This window comes from Euprymna scolopes, chromosome 28 (assembly GCF_053919585.1).
Source record: "Euprymna scolopes isolate OS-2025 chromosome 28, ASM5391958v1, whole genome shotgun sequence".
NCBI lineage: Eukaryota > Metazoa > Mollusca > Cephalopoda > Sepiida > Sepiolidae > Euprymna > Euprymna scolopes.
The window spans coordinates 9,435,345-9,460,902 of NC_136509.1; the positions used below are offsets into that span (position 1 = coordinate 9,435,345).

Sequence of the window (25,558 nt, forward strand, 5' to 3'; positions counted from 1 at the left end):
CTCCCATTCCACAGCACAATATAGAAGAAACTGATTCTTTAAAAACTCTGAATTATTGTTTCATACATATACTTTAAATTTCACTAAAATTGAATACGCATATGCAAAGGTTCAAAGGAACTTGTGTACCCATGGCCCACTTAGAGATGGAAGCATGTAGATATTTGGCACAAAAGGGTGTAATACAATGATTTGCTAACCAGTTCTATTGTTTTCCCCGGAGAATGTTACACCTGTGGAATGAATTTCATAAAAATAAATATATTTGAAGTTTTAAAGGAGACCCCTCCCCCACTAACTCCATTAAGTTAGAGATTCGTACCACTTCCATTGTATTTCCAAGAAAATTTCATGATTTAAACTTTATAAAAATTTGATATGTTTGATGGTTTAAGATGCCTTTATTGTTCTCTTGAACGTGCAATTGGAGATTGAGAGAAATTTCCATTTTCTTCCCATTGTATATTATACATAAGAGTGCACGTTTAGATTTTATATATAATCTCTGACCTTTCTCTTTATACACACAAATATTATACAAACACAGACACAGACATTGAAAGTACTGTATGTGGATGACTATAATGCTCCCTATCTTGGATATTGGGAAGTGATATAGAAACTGCCATTAGCATATTAAGCAACGCTCTTTGTGTAAACAAATCGAGCTTAGGTATTTAATGGACGATATCAAAACATCGTTAATTCACTACCTGCACAGCAGCAGCGGAAAAGCATAGTGGTGAGAAGTCTTGACCGTCGTTTTGGCGGTTGGGTTTTGATCCTGGCTTGAAGTAGTTGTCTGCCTAGCCGCACTGATGAGCTGTGATACAGCGAAACAGTACTGTATGTGGATGACTATATATATATATATATATATATATATAAATTATACAAGGTGAAAATAATCTTAAAAAATTAAAAATTCTTGAAACGTCATACATTAAAACGCATCACCCTACTATAAATAATATTGCATTCGAGAAAAGCAGAATTATATAAAAATGTCTTGCGTAGTGCGTGATAAACGTACTCTGCGAATCGTGCCCACAAACTTGCTGATTTTAATAAATTAATTTTTAATCGACTTCTCATCGACTTTATATTTTTTTACTTTCCATCACCTAACGCGGTTTAATGTATGTTTTATTTTTCGCTTTTTATTTTCTATTTTCGTTCCTTCTCACTTTTATTTCCTCAACACCTGAAGATGATTCGTGGAGGAATCGAAAGCGTTTGTGACAGTGACAATTATGGAACCTTCATTAATATCTATGATTTTGATATAAAAAAAACATTATACGAAAAATCGAAAAAATAGAAAAAAGAATCATAAAACAAAGTGTCTCCGTTACATTTAATAATGTTTGCTTGAACACACACACACACACGAACACACACACACACACACACACACACACACACACACACACACATATATATTCAAGCAAACATTATTAAATGCAATGGAGATACTTTGCTTTATTATTCTTTTATATATATATATATATATATATATATATATATACAAGCACGTCTGATTGAACACAGCAGGGTTATTTTTTTCCGATTTTTCTGGATATCTTTTCCATTTGTCGCGCAGTCTTTTTTATATACACTGGCAGGTTGTATAAAATGGCGCCCAAAAGTTGTTGTTCAGCCATATTATTCTTAAGCGCTTTCTATCGATGCGTCCGATTATCATCAGGGGCGATTGTTGTCGTTTTCATTTTTCTTTTCCTTTGAGGCTTGGTGCATTTATAGTTTTTATTTTATTTTATTTTATTTTATTTAATTTAATAATAGGATTAATAGTTAAAAGAATATGTTGCGTTGGGACAAAAGAGTATCATATATTTAATCACTGCATACAAAGGTCATCCCAAAGTAAAGCCTCCTATGTTTTAACTAAAAAAGTTCAAGAACTACGAAAACGAGAGTGGTACCATTAAAACGAGCAACCTCTTTATGCGAACTAGATTGTTTGATTATTATGTAAAAATTTTGTAAATAATATTTTTTAAATAGTATTTAGGTTAAATAAGTGTCCATTTGTTTACCCGTGGAATATTTTTCGTTTAGTCATAGATATATCGAATTCAGATGTTAATTAGATGCCGCCTTGTATTAGGCATCATTGTTATAATTGATTAGAGATCGAATCGATATACTCGTTGCCTAAATTGCCAGAGATGTCTTTAAAATCATCCAACTTCATGTTATTTTCTTTCAGCACTTTCTGGACACATTTCGATAAGAGTAAGGAAGTCCACACGGTTGCTAGCTTTCCCTGCAAATATAAAGAAGAAAGAAAAAAAAAAGATTTTTGAATCTCATTTTTAACTGATTTTTTTTTATAATGAAAATTAACTGTTATTGTGATTAACATATTTTGTTGTATTGCTGCTGTGTTTAAAAAATGACGACACAGTGATATATAACAATATATCTTTATTATCAGTGGCTGTTATGGATGGTTAGTTGTTAGGAGGGAGATGCATGCTCAGGAATTCGATGGGTTGATTCCTGTTGAATTGTGGGGTTGTATACAACGAGCTTATATACATGCGTTCATGTGCATCTAGTCTATATAACTATACGTGTATAAAACCAATGTTCGTGTATCGTCTAGTGTGTGTGTGTGTGTTGACACATATTCAAACAGAACAAAGTAACAGTCATTAGCTCGGGACGGGTTCATAAAACATGAAACATATGCACACATAACGGACTACTAACCTTAGATTGTGGCTCTCTTCGTCTCTTGGACACGACAAGAAAACATTTCACTGGGAAGCAGTAACAACAGGATTTCATTTTGTTTTTCCTCGTTTATTCTCATTTTCACAGTTAGGTGCTTTCCTCAGGGATTTACAACGCTTCTCTCCCTTTAGTCCTTACATCGTCTCTTAGTTATCTCAGTCGACTGTTTCCACGACTGACAAAGCCAATCTCCTCTCGTGGACGGCTCCCTTGTTAAGCTCTCTTATTTATATCTCTAGTTTATATATCAAAACTTATTCTTTCTTCGTCACCGGGTAAATGCCATTGTTTATTATTTATAAAACTGAATTCCTTAATCTTTTTTATTACATAAATATCTCTGTAATAGTTCATCACTCTATCGATGTATCTATAAAAGTGAAATTGTGTGTGTTTGTGCGTGTGTGTGAGTGTGTGTGTGTGCGCGCGCACGCGTGTGTGTACATTTCCCTACCAAATAACTCATTACCAAATAATGAGATTTGGGAAAATCTTTGTAATCGGTTTTCAACCAGAAATCTGGCTGTCAAGGGGTAAAAGTTCAACGATTTAACCTTTGAAAACTCTACCAAACTCCTCCACCAATTTTGGGTCTAAACACTTGACATGGATCAAACTTTATAATTTGATTTGAGCCCCCCAAAATAAATGTTAAGGTGTCAAAATTGGGGTCAAAGTTTAAATTTTCTTTTACTACTGCGGTCTCTACCAAATTACTCAGTCAATTTCTGGTCATTTGAAATTTTACATAAAGGGTATTCAGAGATGGGACAAGCTTTTTAATCGGTTTCAGTCGAAAATTTGTGCTGCCAAGGAGTCAAAGTTCAAAAGATTTGACGTTTGCAGTCTCTAGCAAACTATTCAGCCAATTTTGGGTCTAAACATTTGAAATTTTACATAAAGGGTATTCAGACATGAAGCAACCATTTTAATCAGTTTTGGGGTGAAAATTTGTCTGCCAAAAGGTCAAAGTTTAAAGAGTTGACCTTTGTAGACTCTACTAAACTCCTCCGCCAATTTTGAGTATAAAAACCTGAAATATAGGTTATCTGGACATGAATCAAACTTTGTAATATATATATATATATATATATATATATATATATATATATATATATACATATGCACATAAAGTTATGAACAGTAGATAGGGCCCGAGCAAATCCGGGCTGAGCTGTTGTTTATAAATCTAAGTTAAAATTGATTTTTAGCATAAATATTTTAGGCAGACATCATTTTTTTTCAAAATATTCACTCTGCATATCTTTTTGTACACAACAGTTAATAAATCAATAATAATAATAATAATAATAATAATAATGATAATAATAATAATAATAATAATTCACACCTTTGGCATTGCCTGCCACAACATAACACAGATACTACACTGTAATCATAGCCAAAAGGCACAACATAACATTCTTTTAGAGCCCAAATCTTCAATCAACAACGATATCCCTTTTGGTTGTTATTATATAACCATTTCTAAACACCTTCAACGCCTCTTTGGGACGGTATTATCACTAGCGAAATTCCAAGGGAGTTATATTTGTCCATTGTTGTTTCACTGGATTGACCTGTGTTTGGTTACACCTGTGTAACCTTTTGCTGAAAATGACCTTTCAAACATCATACTCATTACTTATGTTCATTTTGATAATTGATCAAGTTTGTTGCTTCTTTACAGCGGGTGCCTAATGTCAGGTCCATATTTTTTTTATTCAAATGACCTTTTGGTACATTTGATAATTATTTTATTGTTTCTTGCATTTCGCCAGATGCACGCTTTTGTCAAAATGATTTCTTGTTACAGAACGCCTAGGTATTAAACAAGATGTCAGGTTCAGGTTTTTTTTATTCAAATGACCTTTTAGTACATTTGGTAATTATTTTGTTATTTCTTACATTTGTTGCTAGATATACGCTTTTGTCAAAATAATTTCTCCTTACATAAGGCCTAGATATTATACAAAATTTCAGGTTAATAATTTTTATTTAAATGTCCTTAAATGAAAACAATGAACAGAAAGAAACTACTGGAATAAGACGCTGTATTACACTGGGGTATCAAAACAGCGAATCGATGGAGAGCACTAGACCAACAAGTCAGACGAACTGGAACAAAGGAAGCAGTGAATTGATTATACAGGTCTAAATAACACATACCATAACAGTATTTATATAAAACGAATGAAGTTAGCAATATTACGTCTGTGTGAGAGAGGTTGCAGTGAAGAAGAAACGGTTGGGAGCAATTAAATTAAAAATACGTTTTGGCACTTTATTAAGAACCTTCAAATAGGACAGAGATAACCAGCCCAAATAACAGGGCTCCATATATAGTCTGGTAGTTGATTTGTAAACGGAGAACAGTCTCAGGTATGAGAAAGTGTTTAGAATGGTAAAATGCATCTACTTTAGGATAAGCAGAAAAAGCAACGTATCTATGTATGAGTTCAAATGAATTTTCGATAAATCGTTCAGCCTGACCGTTGTTTATAGCATGATACGGCACAACTGTGATGAATTCCACTAAAAATGACTGACAAAACGTTTTAGATTTACTGGACATGATTTGTGCAATTATCCGATATTACACAATCCACTAACGGTGCGAATTTTTCAAGCAAAGAACCTTATTGTTGCTGTTGCCGTTGTTTTTACACTTTAAATATCTCTGGACATTTAGTGAAACTATTCAATACTACTATTGTAGGTGAGGCGTATTTTCTGCTAATGCAAAGCGTTTACATGATTTAACTGTATTCTCAATATCTCGGTCCATTCTTGAAATGCCTGAGTGACCTTCATGAAACTCTTAGAATACGTTTCTGTAATAGTACTAGAATGACTACCCGATCATTATACGTCGCTGCAGATAAAATACCATACGAAAATTTTCGGTTCTTTTCTATTATGTCCTTTTTATGTTCCTTAGAAAAAAACATCGTTTATTGCATTCGTCTTTATTTATTCAAGTGTCACTGGAAACTCTTAAATGACTTGTTTTTACCTCAAGTAATTAACCAGTCTTAAAAATGCTTAACAGATTTTGGTATCAGTCTAGACAGTCCGTCGGCATTTGAAGATGGAAAATGCTCTATTTCATGTAATTTAGGTGGATGTTGCTCCATCCCTGTAATCGGTTCGCTGTATGTATTAATAAATCCTTTTTTGTCGGTACATAAATCGTTAATAAAGGTTATTGATCGGTTTGTAATAACAATCATTTTACATGCACGAAACTATAAAATTTTGTTACTGCAAAAATGATACTCAACACCTTTTTTTTTTCAATTTTAGAGTAGCTCCTTTTTGCCGGCAAATGTGTATGAGACGCATGCGCTATAGACTTCAGCAAATTATCGTTTATTCTGTGTAAAATACAATGCACTATGACCAAGTATTACAACGATTTCGCGCTCTGGGTCATAATGTATTCAGAATAATTAAAACATGAGAATGTTATTTATTTCCAAATGTCTCCAAATTCATTCTACCGTCCAGATCCATTTCATCCTTTAATAGTTTGTTTAGAAGCGCTCGTAAGTTATGTATATTTAAAACCAAATATGGGGGGGGGCAGCTACGGCTTTGCTCGCTCGTAAAATATGCTTAAATATATTTTAATTCATGCATATTTCGTACTTATTATTGATTATTGTAGAGAAAATTCTTCATTGAATATTATATTGTACCTAATATATTGTACTGATTTCAAAAGTTTAAAATGAATGAAATGGATCCCATCAGTTAGAATTGAAATCAAAACATTTTAGCGTTCAATTCCCGTTACCTACCAATATAAATATCGAGAGTTAGACAAGAAGAAAATTAAATTAATCCACTTCAGTCTATAAATGAATTTGTGCATGCGCAAAAGTAATAGGCATATTCAAACATAGAAATGAATATTTTACATTTTAACCTGCTGACATATTTCTCTAGACGTTATTCATCCATCCAAACAATGATCGTATTATTAACCATCCTTTGTATATAACTATTATTTCGTGTTAATTTCTGTATTACCTGACCAGTAGTTTAAAAGTTTATCGGTTAAATATTTTTACATAGCCACGCATATCTACTGTTATACAGATAAATATGATGTAGCAAGGACATTTTGTAATGACACTTTGTATTCTGGAGCTGGCATATACTTTATTGCATCTGCTAGATGTGAGTCGGATCTTTTCTAATTCCTGTCTATTGTTTATCCTAGATATTTAACTTGTTCCATAAAAAACGCATCTATTTTCCTTTTATTTGAAACCGTCTTCTTGAATTCGTCTGAAAACTTCATGTACGGGCGTTCATTTTGTCCCGAATTATTTATTTTTATCCCGGGCTTGAATCACTGCTAGTATTCTGGTGGCATCAGGGAATTTCTTCGGATCTTTCGTGCAGTTCCCATTTGTAAATTGTAAATTTCAAAAATGTGCGGAGATAACTTAATTTGTGGTCTTTAGCTCTTTTTTTTAGAAGGAAGTCACCACTTATCAGGGCCCGGAGGCCACTCGGGGATAAGGGTTATTGCGTGTAACCTTATCAGGTGGGAAACAGACAAACGGAAGAGAGTTCTTGTGATTGTATTAGCTATGATGAGTCAAAGATCATGCTCGTGTAGATATAGAGATGGTTTTTCTTTTCTTTAGGTGAGGGTATATTGTTTGGGTGATTGGTTGAGAGGGAAAGATATTCAATTTGGTTTTTACTGGCGAAACGGAGGGTACCTTTGAGTCTCTTGTGTAGGAATGGTGATTGTGGCTGGGACTTTGTTGGTGATACTGGAAAGGGAATTCTTTGGGGTCTGAAGAGGGGAGACAAGAGGGGTGGTTTTGAAGAGTTTAATTTAGGTCTTTTATATGATCGACTGAGAGGGATTAATTCGATTTTTGTTTTTTTATGGGCGCGGTGATAGGGGAGGAATGATTTTTGGTGATGATTTTGATTTGCTTACAGGGCTGGTGATTATTTTTAATGGAGTACTTGGGCCAAGGCTTTTTGGAACTTTTTCCAGTTTTTTTTAATTCAAGAATTTTTCCCCGGGGCTTTATTTATTTATTCATTTATTTTTTAAACATTTTAAGTAGTTTCTCTTCAAACTTAATCTCTCAGGGTCTTTTTCCCCCAGTGACTAGCAGCCACTTATTTTCTCTAGGTAGTTTTATTGTCGTGCTAAAATCGGGGAATTCGTCAATGTTGTTGTTTATGTTTTTTTTGTGAGTAGTCTCTGGTGATGATTCTCTTCTAATGGATACCCCAACCTTAGTGCCCAGGTGAACCCTCAACACAAAGGCCTCCTGCCTGCGATTATGACAGATATCTTGTCTTCCTCTAAAGAAAATGAAGGATTTCATTAAAAGCCTGACGGTCTAGAATAATTTCAAATTGCCAGACTGAGAAATGTTCGTCGCAAGCAATCTTAGTGATATCCCCGTACTTCGTATGGGACGCTGCAATGTGTTCTCCCTCTACATAGAATGGCACATGAAATACGAAACAGAGTTCCCATACGTAATTATGATTTCTTTTTTTGCCGACTTTATGCAGTCTTCGGGTGTCGAAAATAATTCTAAGTGTGTAGTCATTTGCATTTGACTATCTGCAATGCATTTAACTATTTTGGTTGCACCAATAACTTTTAGGTCGTTTGGAGAATTAATAACTTTTAAGTTTTTTGTCATCAACAAATACTTTTATGTTTGGAAATTAGTTCTCACTTCGGAAGATCTATTGAAAGTTAATTTTCCATGAATTGTTGCACGTCAATTATAATTTTCGGATGGTTTGCTCTAGTTTGGTGGGGGTGAGGGTTGAACGGCTCTCTCGCCCTTGTAGTCATTTCTGGCGCCTTGTAGCTCACAACCGCCAAGGCCAGAAACATAAGTGTTATGGGGTCAAATGGTAATAAGAACAGAAGGAACACAGAATTTTTAGGAACGAAACATGTATTCACATATATTACAGGCAAAGTGAGTTGAGCAAATCCATTCCTCAACGGTAGGACGTTTGCATACGCCCAGCTTGGCCGCGTGCCAATCTCTGACTATCGCGCACCGGTACTCGATACCGGAAGTGACGTCACTAGAGGAAGTGACGCCATGAGATAGTCCATTAATCCCATGGAGGGGCGTCCAAGCTTTTTGCTCGTAAAAGCTGTCAGTGCCTCTTCCTTTTAGGGTTTACCATCAATGACTCAGTAACCTTTCTCTTATGGAACGACCGCCGTAGTTCATGTGTTGGTTGAGGCCGTTCAAGATCGAACGTTTCGAAGACAGTGTCTATCGGCTCATCTTCCAATGGTGGACTGTCGCTGGTTTCAACTAATCGACATCTTAGTTGTTTCTGGTGACGTTTGTGGGTATATGTTGGTCTTTGGATGATATATACTATGCCACCACTCTCTTAGTAATTGTACCCACCTCCCAGAATGATGTGTTCTTTTTATAACTTTTGAAAAACATTCTTTTACCTGGCATGAAACATTTACTGGGTACATAAGTGGTCACTCGTGGCCTTGACTATTTGGATAAGAGCTTGTCAAAAACGGATCTCACTTTCCGCGCAAACATCGTTTCTGCAGGTGAGACTGCTGTTGGTGTGTTCGGATTGGGTGTAATTCTATACGTGTAGAAATTGTTGAAGTGTTTCACCTGTTAGGGTCCCTTGAGCCTTTTTCAGTGCTCTTTTAAGAGTGTCCACGAAGCGTTCTGCTTGTCCATTCGACTTCGGATGGTATTGGGGAGTGGTGATATGATTAATTTGGAACGTATCATAAACACTTTTGAACTCAGCAGACGTAAACTGGGTTCCATTATCACTTTCGATGCAATCGACTACACCGAAACGTGCGAACAGTTTATGTAAGAAATTTATAGCCGTTCCACTTGTCGGTCTTCTGCACCTCAATACACCAGGCCACTTAGTGAAACTATCGACTACGATTAAGTAATAATAGTCCTCGAGTGGACCCGCAAAATCGATGTGCACCCTAGATCATGGCTGGTCAGTCTTCGGCCAAGGTTTAAACATAATCGGTGGTGATTTAGCCGCAAGGGCACATCCTGTGCAAGAGTCTATCCTCTCATCGATGTCCTTGTCCATATTAGGCCAGTATACAAAGCTCCTCATCAAACTCTTTATACGATTTTTTCCAGGATGTCCTGTGTGAAAATCCCGTAGAATTCGTTTTTGGAGACATTTGGGAATCACCACTCTTTCGCCATATAGTAAAACCCCATCGCAGAGCGAAAATGCTTCCGGAACATCGCCCTTTGTGGCGATCTCATTTTTTATGTCACAGATGAAGTCACCCTTGTCTGCTTCCCTTTTAATCTGCGGTAGAGACACCGGGAGTTCTCTGCTGATTCGTTTCTTCTTGAAAACGGGCAGAGTGTTTTTTTTAGTTCGAATCTTGTTATAGCCTTTGTACATTTCCCTAGTTCTGGTGAGAATATTTCTAGAAATTCCTATTTTAACTCGTCCTTCAGTTGTTGCGCTTCCGTAGACGAGTTTTCTACCCTATGACAGAATTTATTCATAGATTGGTCCCACAATTCGAATCGCTCCATCCAATCAGTACCGAATAGGTTTCCGGATGTCATATGTACATACATTTTCACTTTTTTAGTAACACCATTTAAGGTCACCGGGAGTGTAAGCTCTCCCTCAAATTCCACTTTATCGCCTGTTACAGCTCGAGCTGATTTGTTCGTCTTTCGCATGGTTTGTTTCCTTAGCCTTTTCCACATCTTAAGGTTAATGATGGACAGCTCTGATCCTGAATCCAATTGTAGATGCACAGTTTTATTTGCAATGTTAACTGTGACATATTTGCGCCGGTTCTTATCCGAATCCAAATCGAATCTAATCTGTCGGACGCTGTTTTTGACCTTGTTCTTCCTGCACTGGGTCACTTTGTGGCCCTTCCTGCCACATTCGTTGCAGTAATTATATTTGTAAAAACATTGACTCGACCAATGTTTCCCGCCGCAGCGATAGCACGGGCTTCTAGGGGATCCGGGTCTTGTGACTGGGTGGTACTTATTAGGTGATTAGCCTGAGTTTTCTTACTTCCAGCTCTGCTTTTTTGAAGTGAGTATTTGTTCGGTCTGAAAGTCGTCCTTCTAATGAATGTTACGCCTGACTCCTCGACGTGTCTCGAGTTGTTTCTTACGCAGACTAACCGTTGACAATCTTCAGCCAATTAAACACTTGAAGTCATCTAATGATAGGTCAGATAGACGGAAATCATCTCAGTGTTTATTTACCACGGACGCGAAGGTTAGGTAATCGTCGTCGCTTTTTTGCAGGTTCAAGCACTTCCGTCTTCTATGAAAGAGCGTAGAATTCGGGCTGAATAGTTCAGATAAAAGTTTGACGGCTTCAGAAAATTCCAATTCACTCGTCTTCCTGGGGAGAATATAATCCACAAACTTGCTATGTTCTGTGGTCTCTAATTTCCCCCAAAGTAGGCGAACTTTTTTTAGCGTTGCTCCACTCTTGATAATCCACGGTGAATAGGTCCTCGTACCTCCGATAGAAAGCGTCAAACGTCCCATCCACCTCCGGTTGGTAGTTGAACGCTTCTATAGCGTTCCATATTGTACTTTCGGGGAAAAGCATAACTGTCGTCCCTGTGTTCCGTTCTATCGAATATTTTTAACAATAGCTCTTCTTGTCTCTGTTGTTGAAGTAACATTCTCTCCTCCAACGCTTGTTGCCTTTCTTGAAATTGTAACTGGTGATGTTTATCATGTTCTTTTAAATTTTCTCAGTTTTCCGCTGCTGGTCCATCTGAGTTTTTATAAGCTGTATTATTATTGCTTTAACCTCCTCCATCATGTAATGGCTTTTCCAAGAGCATAAAAAAAATTATTTCCGTTTTTTACGTTTTGGAAGAGAGATAAAATAATAAAAAACAAATAAAAAATAAAATGTCCTTTCTTTGAGTGTGTGCGTATAAGAGGGAGCAATGTATCCCTAGCTTCTTCGTAAAAACCTTAGAGATAACCCAATATGAGGGTGGACAAAAAAAAATTGCGAAACAAAACAAAAAAAATGTACTACAGTTGCAAAAGAATAAAAACAATTGTGGAATTGTCTGGAAATTAACCAAAAGTGCTGTTTTTTATGTGTGTGTGTGTGTGGGGGGGGGGGTCCCCACGCGGAAGAAAAAAAGTTTTTCACTTTAGAACCGACAGTTAAATATAGAATATTTCATAGAATTCCACTCCATGAAAAAGTAGTATTGCTTTTTAGTCCAACTAAAACGAAAACGGGGGAAAACATTTCTCTCCCGTTAAAATATGCATAAAGTTAGCAGCAAAAACAAAGGCAAAAAAAAAAGAACAAACTTTTCACTTCATTTGAAAAATGTTCAAATTTGCATAAGAATAAACCGTAGACAGTTACAATAGAATTGTTCTCGCGGTGAAAATTGTGTCAACATTTTTCTCTTTTTTTTTCTTTCTTCTTTCAATAGGCAACCAAATTAATTTTTAAAAATGATAAAAAATGCGTTAAGGACAGTTTTTTTTTTCAATTTAAATATAGAGACAAAAAGAGTAACTGACAATTTAATCGGATAACTTTGCCATGTGTTTGTTTCTGTTTTTTTTGTGTGTGTTTTTTTTGTTTTAGCAAGTTATTGCCAGCCGAATTCTTAGCTTTTAAACCCTTTTGAAGTCAATTAGAATTTCATTCTTTTTCCTCTTTTTTGGAGTTAACCCGTGTGAAAGTCGAATCCTTGTCGCCAGTTGTTATGGGGTTAAATGGTAAAAAGAACGAAGGAACACAGGATGTTTAGGAACGAATCATGTATTCACATATATTACAGGCAAAGTGCGTTGAGCAAATCCATTCCTGAACGGTAGGACGTTTACACACGTTCAGCTAGGTCGCGTGCCAATCTCAGACTGCCGGGCACCGGTACTCGATACCGGAAGTGACGTCACCAACGGAAGTGATGTCATAAGATAATCCATGAATCCCATGGAAAGGCGTCTCCAACAGTAAGTAAAAAAAAAAAAGAAAGGAAACAGTAATCAGTAACAATAGAAATCAACAATGACAACAATAACAATTTTAAACCCGTGTAGAATATTAACGTGCCGTTAAAATACATCAAGGAGAATAAACTCAACAGGATATCGACTCCATACGCCTTTGTGTTCCGGTATTTATTGTGTATGGAAATAAGGTACAATTATGAATATCTCACGTATCAAATAATCCTTATACATTGTGAAATTTACTTTATGTATGGAAACAAAAGAGGAGACATAAAACATATAAGAAATATTTGGAATCAAGTCTCCCCTTGCTGTTATTTCAGATCATTTGAAACCATAGCAGCAAGTTTCAGTCTCCCCTCCATCAAGGCAGGGGTTTTGGGGAAATACATATTTTATAATTCATATGAAAAACTAGGCAAACAAATGTCTATGACCGAAATATATTATAACTGTAAAAAAGTGACAAAAATAGGCTCTGAATGAGGGATAACCCCTAAATTTGCGACCTTAAGAGCAAATGTCACATAGTCCACTACACAATTAAGGTCATTACCTTCTCAATGAGCCTTCATTTCTTTATTTGTTTAATTCTGATCAATAGTCGCTGAGATCTAGAATTTTTTTTAAATTGCCAAAGAAAGTGATTATATATATATATATATTTATATATATACATATATATATACACATATATATATGTACACACACACATATATATATACACACACACACACACACACACACACACACACACACACACACACACATATATATATATATATATATATATATATATATATATATATATATATAGGGCCCCGCAAAAAGAAAGTCCGCACATGTCATTTTTCAAATACCGGAAATTTAAGTTTCCTTTTGCCGTCTCGATTTGAAGCTAATTTTTAAATTAACGTGAACACTAGAATACGTCAATTAAAAGTCAAATATAAACAGGTAAAATTATAGAAGAATAAAAGGCCAATAAAATGTGACTGTATAAAGAGTTACATTCAATTTAGCTTAAATTAAATTTGCGGTTAATAATTGAAATGCTCATATCTTTGGTTGTATGGGACGAAACTACATCAATATTTTCAGGCTCTTTGAAGTTTATAATATTATTCTAATGTTAAAATTTTATGACAATTCGTAAAAAAACCCTATATTTTCAAACCAATAAAATATGCCAAAATTTGCATATATTGTTATATATATAGCGTCCTGGCAGGCAAGCTTTAGTTTGCTGCTTTGGGACGAATTTTGCTTAGGCTTTTTGGCTTGGTTGTCTTCCCAATGATCATCTATATATCTCTATCTCTCTCTATATAGATGCACACACACACACACACACACACACACACACACACACACACACACACACACACACACATATATATATATATGCATGCCTATATGTATATATGTGAATTCGTGAAAGTAAATTGATTCAGCGATTGCAGGAGATTAATTGGAAAAATAATTTGACAACGAAGGACAAGATATTTTACATAGCTTTACAAGCGAAAACACGTCCAAGACTATATATATATATATATATATATATATATATATATATATATATATATATATATATATATATATATATATATGTGTGTGTATGTGTTTTATTTTTTATTATCGTTTTATCTGTTTAGTTACACATGTTTCGGTTACCGAATCGTATTAACGATCCAGTAACTTCGTCAGATTTTACAGAAATGGTTATTATGATATCATAATAACCATACTGCATCGTTAATACGATACTATTATGTTAATATGATATCATAATAACCATTTCTGTAAAGTCTGATGAAGTTGTTGGATCGTTAATACTATTCGGTAACCGAAACATGTGTAACTAAACAGATAAAACGGCAATAAAAAATAAAACACATATTTTCTCTGCAATAGTATTGAGCACTTTCTTCAGGTTTTTACTAATTATCATTTTTGATATATATATATATATATATATATATATATATATATATATATATATATATATATGCTAATAAAAAAATGCTAAATAATTATTTAAATATTTCCACTTTTCTAAAATTTTATTTTACTTTTATTAACTGAGGAAGATCAATTTAAAGTACATTTCATCTTTTTATGTTCAAATATATTTCAATTTTTCATGAACCTAACTGATAATTGCCCCTAGTGACTCAGAATGGAAGAAATAATTTAATGTCTCTAGATTTCTTCGGAAATTTAGCCTTTAAACTTATTTGAAGGTTAACATCGATTTATATAGCACGCAAATAAACCGACATTTTCTTTATACTAGCTTGCAGTCCGGCTTTGTCCTGTCGTACAATACGCCTAAACATGATATTTTAATTTATGCAGATTGCGTATGTATTATTATAGAATCAATCCTTTGTTGAATATTATATATAACGAGGGATCATTTGCCCGGTTGAATAATTCACAAAATAAATAAATAAATAAATAAAATAAAATAATAATAATAATAATAATAATAATAATAATAATAATAATAATAATAATAATAATTCTGATTTCGTTTATCAACGTCTCCCTGGAAAGGGGTGGGATTCATTTCCAGAGGATTTCCTTCAATCCCGGCTCTAAACCAGGAGCTTCAAAGATCAAGGGTTTTTTTCAAGGATGTTGGTGGTATCTACAATCGCAGAAGTCTGAAGGCCGCCTAAAACATCGGGGATTCGTAGTTTTTTCAATTGTCCTTCCAGACGACTTGATACTACTACTACTACTACTACTACTACTACTACTACTACTACTACAACAATAATAATAATAATAATAATAATAATAATAATAAAAATAAAAATAATAATAATAATAAAAATAATAATAATAATAATAACAATAATAATAATAATAATAATAATAAAAATAATAATAATAAAAATAATAATAATAATAATAATAAAAATAATAATAATAATAATAATAATAATAATAATAATAATAACAATAATAACAATAATAATAATAATAATAATAATAATAATAATAATAATAATAATGTGGTTCATCAAATTCCCTCTGTGTTTGTTTACAATATTATGTCAGCTGATATTTGAGATTGACGAATGAATGCCCTGGAAAAGTCACTTTTGATTAATGTTTAGTTTTAAAATGTGCAATCAAAGAAATTATTTGCGGTGATATAAAATAATGTCTTTTCTTTTATCGTAAATTAATAAGAAAAAATTAAAATAAAACGATGTCGTACACCCGGACTTGAACAGGGGGATCATCTGATCTATAATCAAATGCTCTACCACTAAGCTATATCTTCAGGTTGTAACAAATCTAATTTTTAGGAAGAAATGATTTGCTGAAATTTTATTATCTCCCTTGGTCGGTGTAACGTAAACTATTCCCTTGTTAAATGATTATTTTTTATCTATAAGAGAGAAAAGTTATTTTAAAGATCGAATTTTTTCGATTTTCGATACTTATCGGATTGAATTTTTGCACAAAACATATCTAAGAACACTGCCAGACACATAAATTAGCTTTGTGTTAAATTTGCAAAGGGTAGGCTCAGCCGTTTCGGAACCTATGAGGAAGGAACACACGCACTCACAAAAAGGTAATTTTATATAATATTAGAGATAGAGATCTAGAGAAGATACTTTATGAACACCATCGTTATCTATATCTGCCGAATATATGTTAGTAGATGTATCAATATTTTCCAAATCTGTTAGTAGTGTTAGCAAAAAATAACAAAAAGATCCGAAACAATTCTGATATTTTTCAGGTAAATTTATTTTCAAATAGTTTGGATATAAAAGTGTAAAAATTTGTAAACATTTCGAAATGTTCAATAACAATATGATACCATTATAAAAGAGATTCTGTCAATTATAGCGTTTTGTATATTAATGACACTATCAGAAAATGGTTGTAACAAATCCACTGAGAAATGCCATCAAGCGAAAACGTCTCAGTTATATAAGACTTGTTTGTAGAGCAGGAAATACAGCAGTGACAGGAGGGTGACCGTGGCTCAGTGGTTAACGACACGGAGTGGGAACCTGCGTGTGCCAAGTTCGTATCCAGGTTGTTTCACGGAGGCATTTTCACTTAGGGACGTAAGCAACTTTCACGTGATCTTAAGTACCCAATATTGTTCTAGAAAGAATTCTTAATTGAAAGATATCAGAGAAACGAATGCCAACCAATCATGAATGATGCTCAACAAGAGTGGTGACAAAAATAATGTTTGTAAACACCCTGTTACAGAATTCCACGGAGAAAAGTTACAAAATAGTAGCGGTTCTCGTGCAAATAAAAAGAAAGAAAAACAAAAAAGAAGCCCCCCCTCCCCCCCAAAAAAAACAAAACAAAACAAAAACAAACTACAGAAGCTTATCCCCCCCCCAAAAAAAAGAAGGTACATAGTTCCCGATAATCATGATAGATCATTAAGAAAATAACCGGTTAATTTTTAAAAAATTCTTCTAAGACTGAAAGCTACTTGTCATACGTATCGTGTTTTAAAAAAGTCGTTTAGTTATGACTAGCAGGAGTACCTGGCGTTGCCCAGGTGTAGTAAGGAATCCCGGTAGGCAGCCCGGGTGGAGAGAGGTATTAAAAACAGTAGTAGTAGCGGGAGTGGAGAGGTGGAGGAGGGGGAAATCAAAACAACAGTAGGCAGCCCGGGTGGAGAGAGGTGTTTAAAAAATGGTAGTAGGCAGGCAGGCTCGACCCCGTAACGCGAAGAAAAAAAGAAGGCGAAAAAAAAAAAAAACTAACGGAAGTCTCGAGCGTTGGAATTAAGGGTAGTCAATCGAAAGGAGACGAGGACTTGCGAAAATGTCGACTAAAAAAGCGACCTCTCCTTGTGAAAAGCGTTGAGGGTGAAGACGTCAATGATTTTGCCCAATTTTTGGATATTTGTCGGCCAAGAGACAGAGTGTTCAAACGATACCAATTTTGTTAGCGTTGGTCGCGTGTGTCAAAATAAAAGTTGTTATGACATCGAATTAAATTTAGTGAAAATGGTGATATTAGATGTTATATTAAGAAATAAGAGATTCCAGAAATTCTGTCTGATCAAACGAGATATCGCACTAGAGAGAGAAATAGAGAGCGAGAGAGAGAAGGAGAAAATGTTTGAAATAGTGTTAATAGTAATTAATGTCAAGGTCTTAGATGCATCTGCCCTCATGACTAAGACGAGAAATGTTAATGAGGTATGTTTTATATAAAATAATGTGAGCGGAAATCCCAGACAGAACATTCCGCTCTCCACTCTATAGAACCAGATGGTGCTTTACAATTAACTGAAAACACACACACACACACACACACACACACACACACACACACACACACACACACACACACACACGCACGCACACACACACACACACACACACACGCACACACACATTAAAACTATACTTAAGAGTAACTGCTTGGTATATTAGGGTTTTATCGTTACAAATAAACGTATTAAACCCTGGTATAACAAGTAGAGACTGTAACGGATAGTTTTTAAATAAAATATCTTACATTAGCTTCCGTGTCACTTATGATCGTGTATTTTATTGGTTTCTTTCAACAAAATAATATATTCTTTCTGTTTTCTGTATGCTGTATGTCTCTCACTCTCTATCTCTCTATATCTCTCTCATTTATATATATATATATATATATATATATATATATATATGTATATATATATATATATATATATATATATATATATATATATATATATATATATATATATATTGTTTTAACAAAAACCAAGACTGCAAAGAATGGGTTGACAGCAACAAATAGTGTATTTCATCGTTAGTTACAATTGTTTCAAGACTATTCGGGCAAATTCAAACATTATGTCGTTTGAAAACTTTCACAAGAACGGCCTTTCTTCAGACTTATTGAATGAAAAACACTTTAACAATAAAACATTACAGAAACCATTTCCCTTAGAAGGAAAAGAAAACAAGCAAAAATATTTTATCTATATCGCATCCTTGCAAAGTATTTTTTTAATATATATATATATATATATATATATATATATATATATATATATATATATATATATATATATATAAGTTTTCAAAACCAAGAAGACAAAAAAATTTAGAGCATCATATTGTGTATTTTTCATGAATGTTACAATTGTTTCGACACTATTCGGACGCCTTCAAACTTTGTTAATATGCAATCCGAAATGTGAATCGATTATTCTTTATTTTAATTCAGTGTTTGAATATTTGATCGATTACTAGATATTGTAAATTGTTCAATTTTTATTTCAATCATCGATTTTCTTGTTTCTTATTAAGAAACAATTAAGCTCTATCTAGTATAATGATGTTTTTTATTATCTTGATAGGTTTTAATATAAAAATATTTATCTCTGTAATTTTATTTTTGTTTACTTATTAGTATTTATATGGATAATATATATATGTATATATTTATTTATTTCTATTGATATAATATATATATATATATATATATTATATCAATAGAAATAAATAAATATATACATATATATTATCAATATAAATACTAATAAGTAAATAAAAATAAAATTATATATATATATATATATATATATATATATATATATATATATATATATATATATATATATAAAAGCTATGAAAATATATAGCAATTAAACTATAAAGTGTATCCTGCGTTTCATCCTCGAAGAACAACAGAAAGGAAGTAGAAATCAATCGAACCTTGTCTGTGTGAAGCATAGAAATTGGCTGATGGAAAGATAAACTCACGGATGGGAAGAACAACGAATCTAATTGGTTAGCTAGCTAAGCTAAGTATCACATGTATAAAAAAACAAAAAAACAAACAAAAAAAAAAACAAAAACAGGTGACACGAATTCAGTTCATTTTAGCCTTACGATTCTCTACGGGGATGAAATGGGAAGATTTTGTGCAGCTTAATTGTCATATATTTTATACCTTACTACCTATCTCTGCTCACGTATTGAGCACTATTGAGGTAAATACTATTAATTGTTGCATAAGATATATCTTCCTATAAAATTTAGTGTGGATAATATATATATATATATATATATATATATATATATATGTATATATATATATATTAACCCTGTGTATCGCTTCATTGCAGGTCAATATATTTTAAATTTTGAAATTACTATGAAACGCAAAGAAGTGAAATTTGGTACGCTAGAAGAGCATAATAAAGTGCCTTGTTTTTCTGATTTCTGTGGAATTTGAACAAATATTTTTGAAGTTATGCTTATTTTTCTATTTTCTGGTAATTTTAAGTGTGTATCATTTTATTGCAGGTCTTCCAACATGCCTAGAAAGGGTCTATTGACAGCTAGTGAAAAGGAACGTGTTGCTGCAGGCCTTGTAGAAGGTTTATCTCTCATAGATCTATCCAATGAGCTTGGAAGAGATCGAAGAACATTGTCTTTATTCGTTGAAAATCCAAACATCAAAACAAGGAAGGACAAAAACACAAGAAAGTCAGTTTCTGCTCGTGATGTTAGAAAAATTCGCCGTCAATTTATCAAGCAGCCGGACAGCAACAGTACTGCTATATTTGTCAAGGCTGGAATAATTTCCTTGTTGAGAAAAACACGCTACAATGTCTTAAACGAAATTGCAAGAAGCATTAAGCCCATAGCAAGACCTGTTTTAAACCAAACTCATAAGGAGAAACGTTTGGCTTGGGCTCAGAAATACATGAAAACCAGCTTTGAAAATGTTCTTTTCACCGATGAGGCCATAGCAACCCTTGATGGACTGGATGGATGGGTCAAATTTTGGAGTCTTCTCGAATTCTCTACCCCCTCATCGATTCTGTGGCCAACTGGGAAGTGGAGGTGTTATGTTTTGGGCTGGAATAATCTGCGATGAACTAATTGGACTATTTCGAGTGCCAGAAGGTGTCAAACTGACAAGCCAGTCTTATATTTTATTTTTTAAATGAGCATTTGTCACCATGGCTTGATGACCTTCAATTCGCACGTCACCCCAAATTGATTTTTATGTATACGACAATGCGCCATCCCACCCAGCCAAGGTTACGACATCCTACCTTAAGTCATTAGGCATTATAGAGTAAATTTGATGACATGGCCACCTTGTTCTCCAGATATAAACCCAATTGAGCAGCTCTGGTCAATGAACTTCGGAGGAAGATTTTCGAAGTTTCCTATAGCATCACATCATCTGAAATCTGCCGATTGACATCATCAGTTGACAAAAGGCAATTCAATGTGATTTTGAAGCATGGGAGTTACGTTGATAAATAAATATTTCCTTAAACAAAATAATGTGAAAATCGTTCTTGATTTTGGTTAATATTATTAATGGATATGTTCTTTATTTCATGTAAATAGAAATATGAAGTTAGAGTATTGTTTTATTACCGGATATATAAATTTTGGACACTTTCAATTAAGTGATACACACTTAAAAGTAACCAGAAAATGGAAAATTGAGCATAACTTTCAAAATATTTGTTCAAATTCCACAAAAATCAGGAAAATAAGGCGCCTTGTTATGCTCTTCCAGTGTACTAAATTTCACTTTTTTTGCGTTTCATAGCAATTTCAAATTAAAAAAAATATCTACCTGGATTAAAGCGATAAACAAGGTTTATATAAGCGAATTTTTATGTTTTATTTTGAATATTCTGTCGAACAAGACATTTTTGTAAATTATAATTCACAATCTTTGTATTCTTTTATGACAAACACTATTATTTTGGTTGTGTTAAGCTTTTTTTCTTTGGTTGGGATGACTATATAAATATTAATATTTATATTCTCTTAAGTTTACGTGAGCTTTTCGCTTGTAAACTTAATTTTTACTTCTGTAATATATATATATATATATATATATATATATATATATATATATATATATATATATATATAGACATATATATTCGTGCGTGTGTGTGTGTTCATATGTTTATATATGTGTCATGGTGTGACCTGATGGTAGGGAAAATCTAGGTATTTCTTGATGCATATGCATATATGTATGCATATGCATATGTACTCCGGTACGTACATTCAAAATAGATCTATAGGAAATAGTTATATAATAAACCGAATATTAAGATAAAACATTGAATCCAACTCTCTGGTTTTAGGAAAATCTTCCACGATGGCTTGAACAGTGAAATCTTCCAGACCTGGATAATCTGCAGCGAGGAGTTGATAGAAAAAAAAAGAAAGAAAATCAACAAACATTATTCGAAACAATAATTGGTTATATATTGAAAAAATCGGAAAACAAAACACAATTTTTATCGGTTGTCCGTTTCAACAAACAATGGTTGCAATAGTTACAAAGTGTTTAAACATCGCATTAAAACATTTGAAAAACTAGTTATTAAAATGCGGCAGGTTGTACGTAGAAAGAGTATACTCACAATCTTGAGTTAATGGGAACATGCTAATTACACACACACACACACACACACACACACACACACACACACACACACACACACACACATTATGATTATGAAAATAAAAATTGAATAAATTACACTATCCATTAAAAATTCAAACAAAATATTATATAAAAAATAATTCTTAAGTCATAGAATATTTGTTGTCCACATGCCCCACCCCGAAAAAACCCCCCAAAAACCAACAAACAAATATACAAAAAACACAAATATAAGACTGAATCACTGTTTAATATTAATGTACAGATATGTTTTCCATGCATGACAACTTAAAAATTCAATTCTGATTTTGTTTGAACAAACAATTTTTTTTTAAACTTAGAAAATTATCAAAGAGGAGAGTTGTGGTAATCGCAGTAAACGCGGTGTAAAGATATTCGGGTGTGTAAATTCTAAGCTTTTAAGCTCAGAATATTATACATTTTTATTAAACTCAAAGAAATGGAAAATAAACATTGTATCGGATGTTTTAAGATCATTTACATCACGTTGTGATTAAGTTTATCAAAAACAATATTAAAATTCGTAATAGTTAATAGTTTAACAAACAACGAAAAAAAATAGCTTTTACTTGAGCTGTAAACGACAATTTTTTTGCTATAAAGGCTACAAATACGACTAGTTCTTGTATTTTAATGCATTTATTTGTCATTCGAGTCCGAATATTACAGGAAAATACGATATATTAAAACATTTACAAAAACACATTTCGACATACAAGAGACGTTTCAACAAGGGGAAATAACTGTTGTAGACTTATAACCTCGTTCATCATCATATCATATGAATCCAAAAATTATATTGGTGTCATTGGTTTCCCCGATATTTTTCTAGTCCGAATTATATCTAGAAAAACATCGGATGCTTACGGGAGGGACCACGAGAAAGTTACCAACATTCTGAGTGAAAGTGATTTCTTTTTGTGGAAAGAACTGGATTCGAACTTGGAACATTCAGGTTGTCAGTCCGTGTCGTTTACCACAAACCACCGTCACCTATCACAACCTCATTTATATGTTCTGAATCTCTTACAGAACATTTTGATGATGAACTTTTATTTGCTAAAATTGGTATAGTGAAATCTTTTAAAGTGCACATGTGCCAAATTACACCCAAACCTTTATACACAAATCATTGGCATCCGTCCCGGTTTGCCAAGAAACTGACGTAAAACACCGAAATATACCGAGCGTTGCCGTGCAAATCTTACAAACGCTACGAGAGAGAAAATAGCAACAATCGCCGGATTAATAACGATATTAAAAATAAAAAAAAAATTAGAAAAAACAAAACGATAAAAAATAACAACAACCTACCGCAAGTTTAAATTTTTTTCTCGCGTGATTATAAACTACATTTTTTGGATGGGTGAGTATGTTTAGGTTTTAGAGTTAAGGTTTAGGGTTTAGTGTTAGTGTTATATATTAGCAATCTCGAGCATCGTAAAGTAACCTAAACAATTAATATTATCAATTAGATATAGAGATGTAGATGTTATAAAATAGGAAATATTCAAAGTAAAATATTTCGATAACAAAAGGGAATGTTGGAAAATAAAACGATTAGTTTGAGTCGTAATGGAATTTGGTATTATGGGATGTAGATCAGTTTTGAATGTAGATAGACATTATGGGATGTAGATCAGTTTTGAATGTAGATAGATATTATGGGATGTAGATCAGTTTTGAATGTAGATAAATATTATGGGATGTAGATCAGTTTTGAATGTAGATAGATATTATGGGATGTAGATCAGTTTTGAATGTAGATAGACATTATGGGATGTAGATCAGTTTTGAATGTAGATAGATATTATGGGATGTAGATCAGTTTTGAATGTAGATAAATATTATGGGATGTAGATCAGTTTTGAATGTAGATAGATATTATGGGATGTAGATCAATTTTGAATGTAGATAGATATTATGGGATGTAGATCAGTTTTGAATGTAGATAGATAAACAAAATTTGATCTAGAATAACAATAAGATTGACCTTCCAATTCAGAGAGTTGAAAAAAGAAAGGGATAGTTTTTAGATATACACATTAGCCAGTCAGTAGTGGTGGAAAGAGTTAGAGAGACGTTGAGTTGGCTACCGGACGAGGGATCCAGTCGCTGAGGTTCATGGAAACACTACCGGTGGACATTATAGTAAAATCTAGAACTGAGAAACATTCAAGAAATTAATGTAATATAAAATGTCATCTGGCATTTTATGTCAATCGGTTCAAATCTTTTTGCAGCTTCATAGAACAACAAAAAAGAGATACAGTGAAACAAGGTAGGTGCCCCTCTCCCCAGAAACGATGTTAACCGTCCCGGTAAAGAACTGTCCTTGTACACGATTGTCCGCGTTTGGTGAACTATTTATTGCATATATATACACCTGTTTACACTCAGCCATTCATTTGATGAACACTATATATAAAGGAAAAAAACATCACAATGATAAAACTGACACATTATATACACTGGATGATCACAGAGGCACTGTCATAAATATATTTAACATGCACATACATTATATAGACGATCAAATGTGTCGACACGTACATACACTCAACACCCTAAATACGATACAGACGGTGATATAAACATACACAAACGTATGAACACAGCATATAATATTAGGGCTAAAGTTAACGGTTAGGGTTAGTTCCCCTAATCTGTAACGGTAGAAAATAACAGATGGGTGTGTAAAAGTACGCTTAGAATGGGAATTCTAGAGTGGGCTTCTCTACTTAGATGTCGTGTTAAAGTTACGTGTCCCGACAAATACGTCACAGTTACAAGAAGTTGCTAATCTAACGTGGCAACTGTGGTTAGAATTTATTTTTCTTTCGAACAACTGGGAGGGAGAGAAAGAAAAGAGAGAGAGAGAGACAGAAAGAGAAAGGGAAAGAGAAAGAGAAACAGAGAAGTTGAGTTTGGATAACTGCTACTTCCCGCATTTGGAGAAGGGGTTTGTTGTTTTATTTATATCTACGCACGTTGTAAAATAACAAAACAAAAGAGTTTAAGAACCAAATTGTATTTGTGACGTGTCGTTATTAATAATGTTTATGAAATTTGTTATTGAGAAGAAAACGTAGTACAGCAGCAGCAGCAGCAGCAGCAGCAACAACAACAACAACAACAACAACAAAAACACCACCACCAACAACAACAACAACAATAACAATAACAAAAACAACAAGAAGACATCTACAACGACACAGAGAATAGAAAATGTTAATTTCGACTGACACATCACCACTACAACTACAGTAATTTAATCAACAGTTTCTGAAAACGATGTGGACGCA

At 33.5% G+C, this 25,558-nt stretch overlaps 1 protein-coding gene across 2 annotated transcripts in view; it reads right to left on the reverse strand.

Moving 5' to 3' along the window:
* Nucleotides 1-1,943: 1,943 nt before the first annotated feature.
* Nucleotides 1,944-25,558, reverse strand: part of LOC145249446 (deoxyribonuclease-1-like) — a 120,578-nt gene continuing 96,963 nt past the window's right edge. The window contains exon 8 of one of the 2 annotated variants that reach the window (XM_080111004.1): nt 1,944-2,290. In XM_080111004.1, the coding sequence (XP_079967130.1) occupies nt 2,141-2,290 (150 nt within the window). In that variant the 3' untranslated portion in view covers nt 1,944-2,140. Of the gene's footprint in view, nt 2,291-21,674; nt 21,979-25,558 lie in introns of those variants that run through there. The other variant, XM_080111006.1, reaches the window with a different exon arrangement.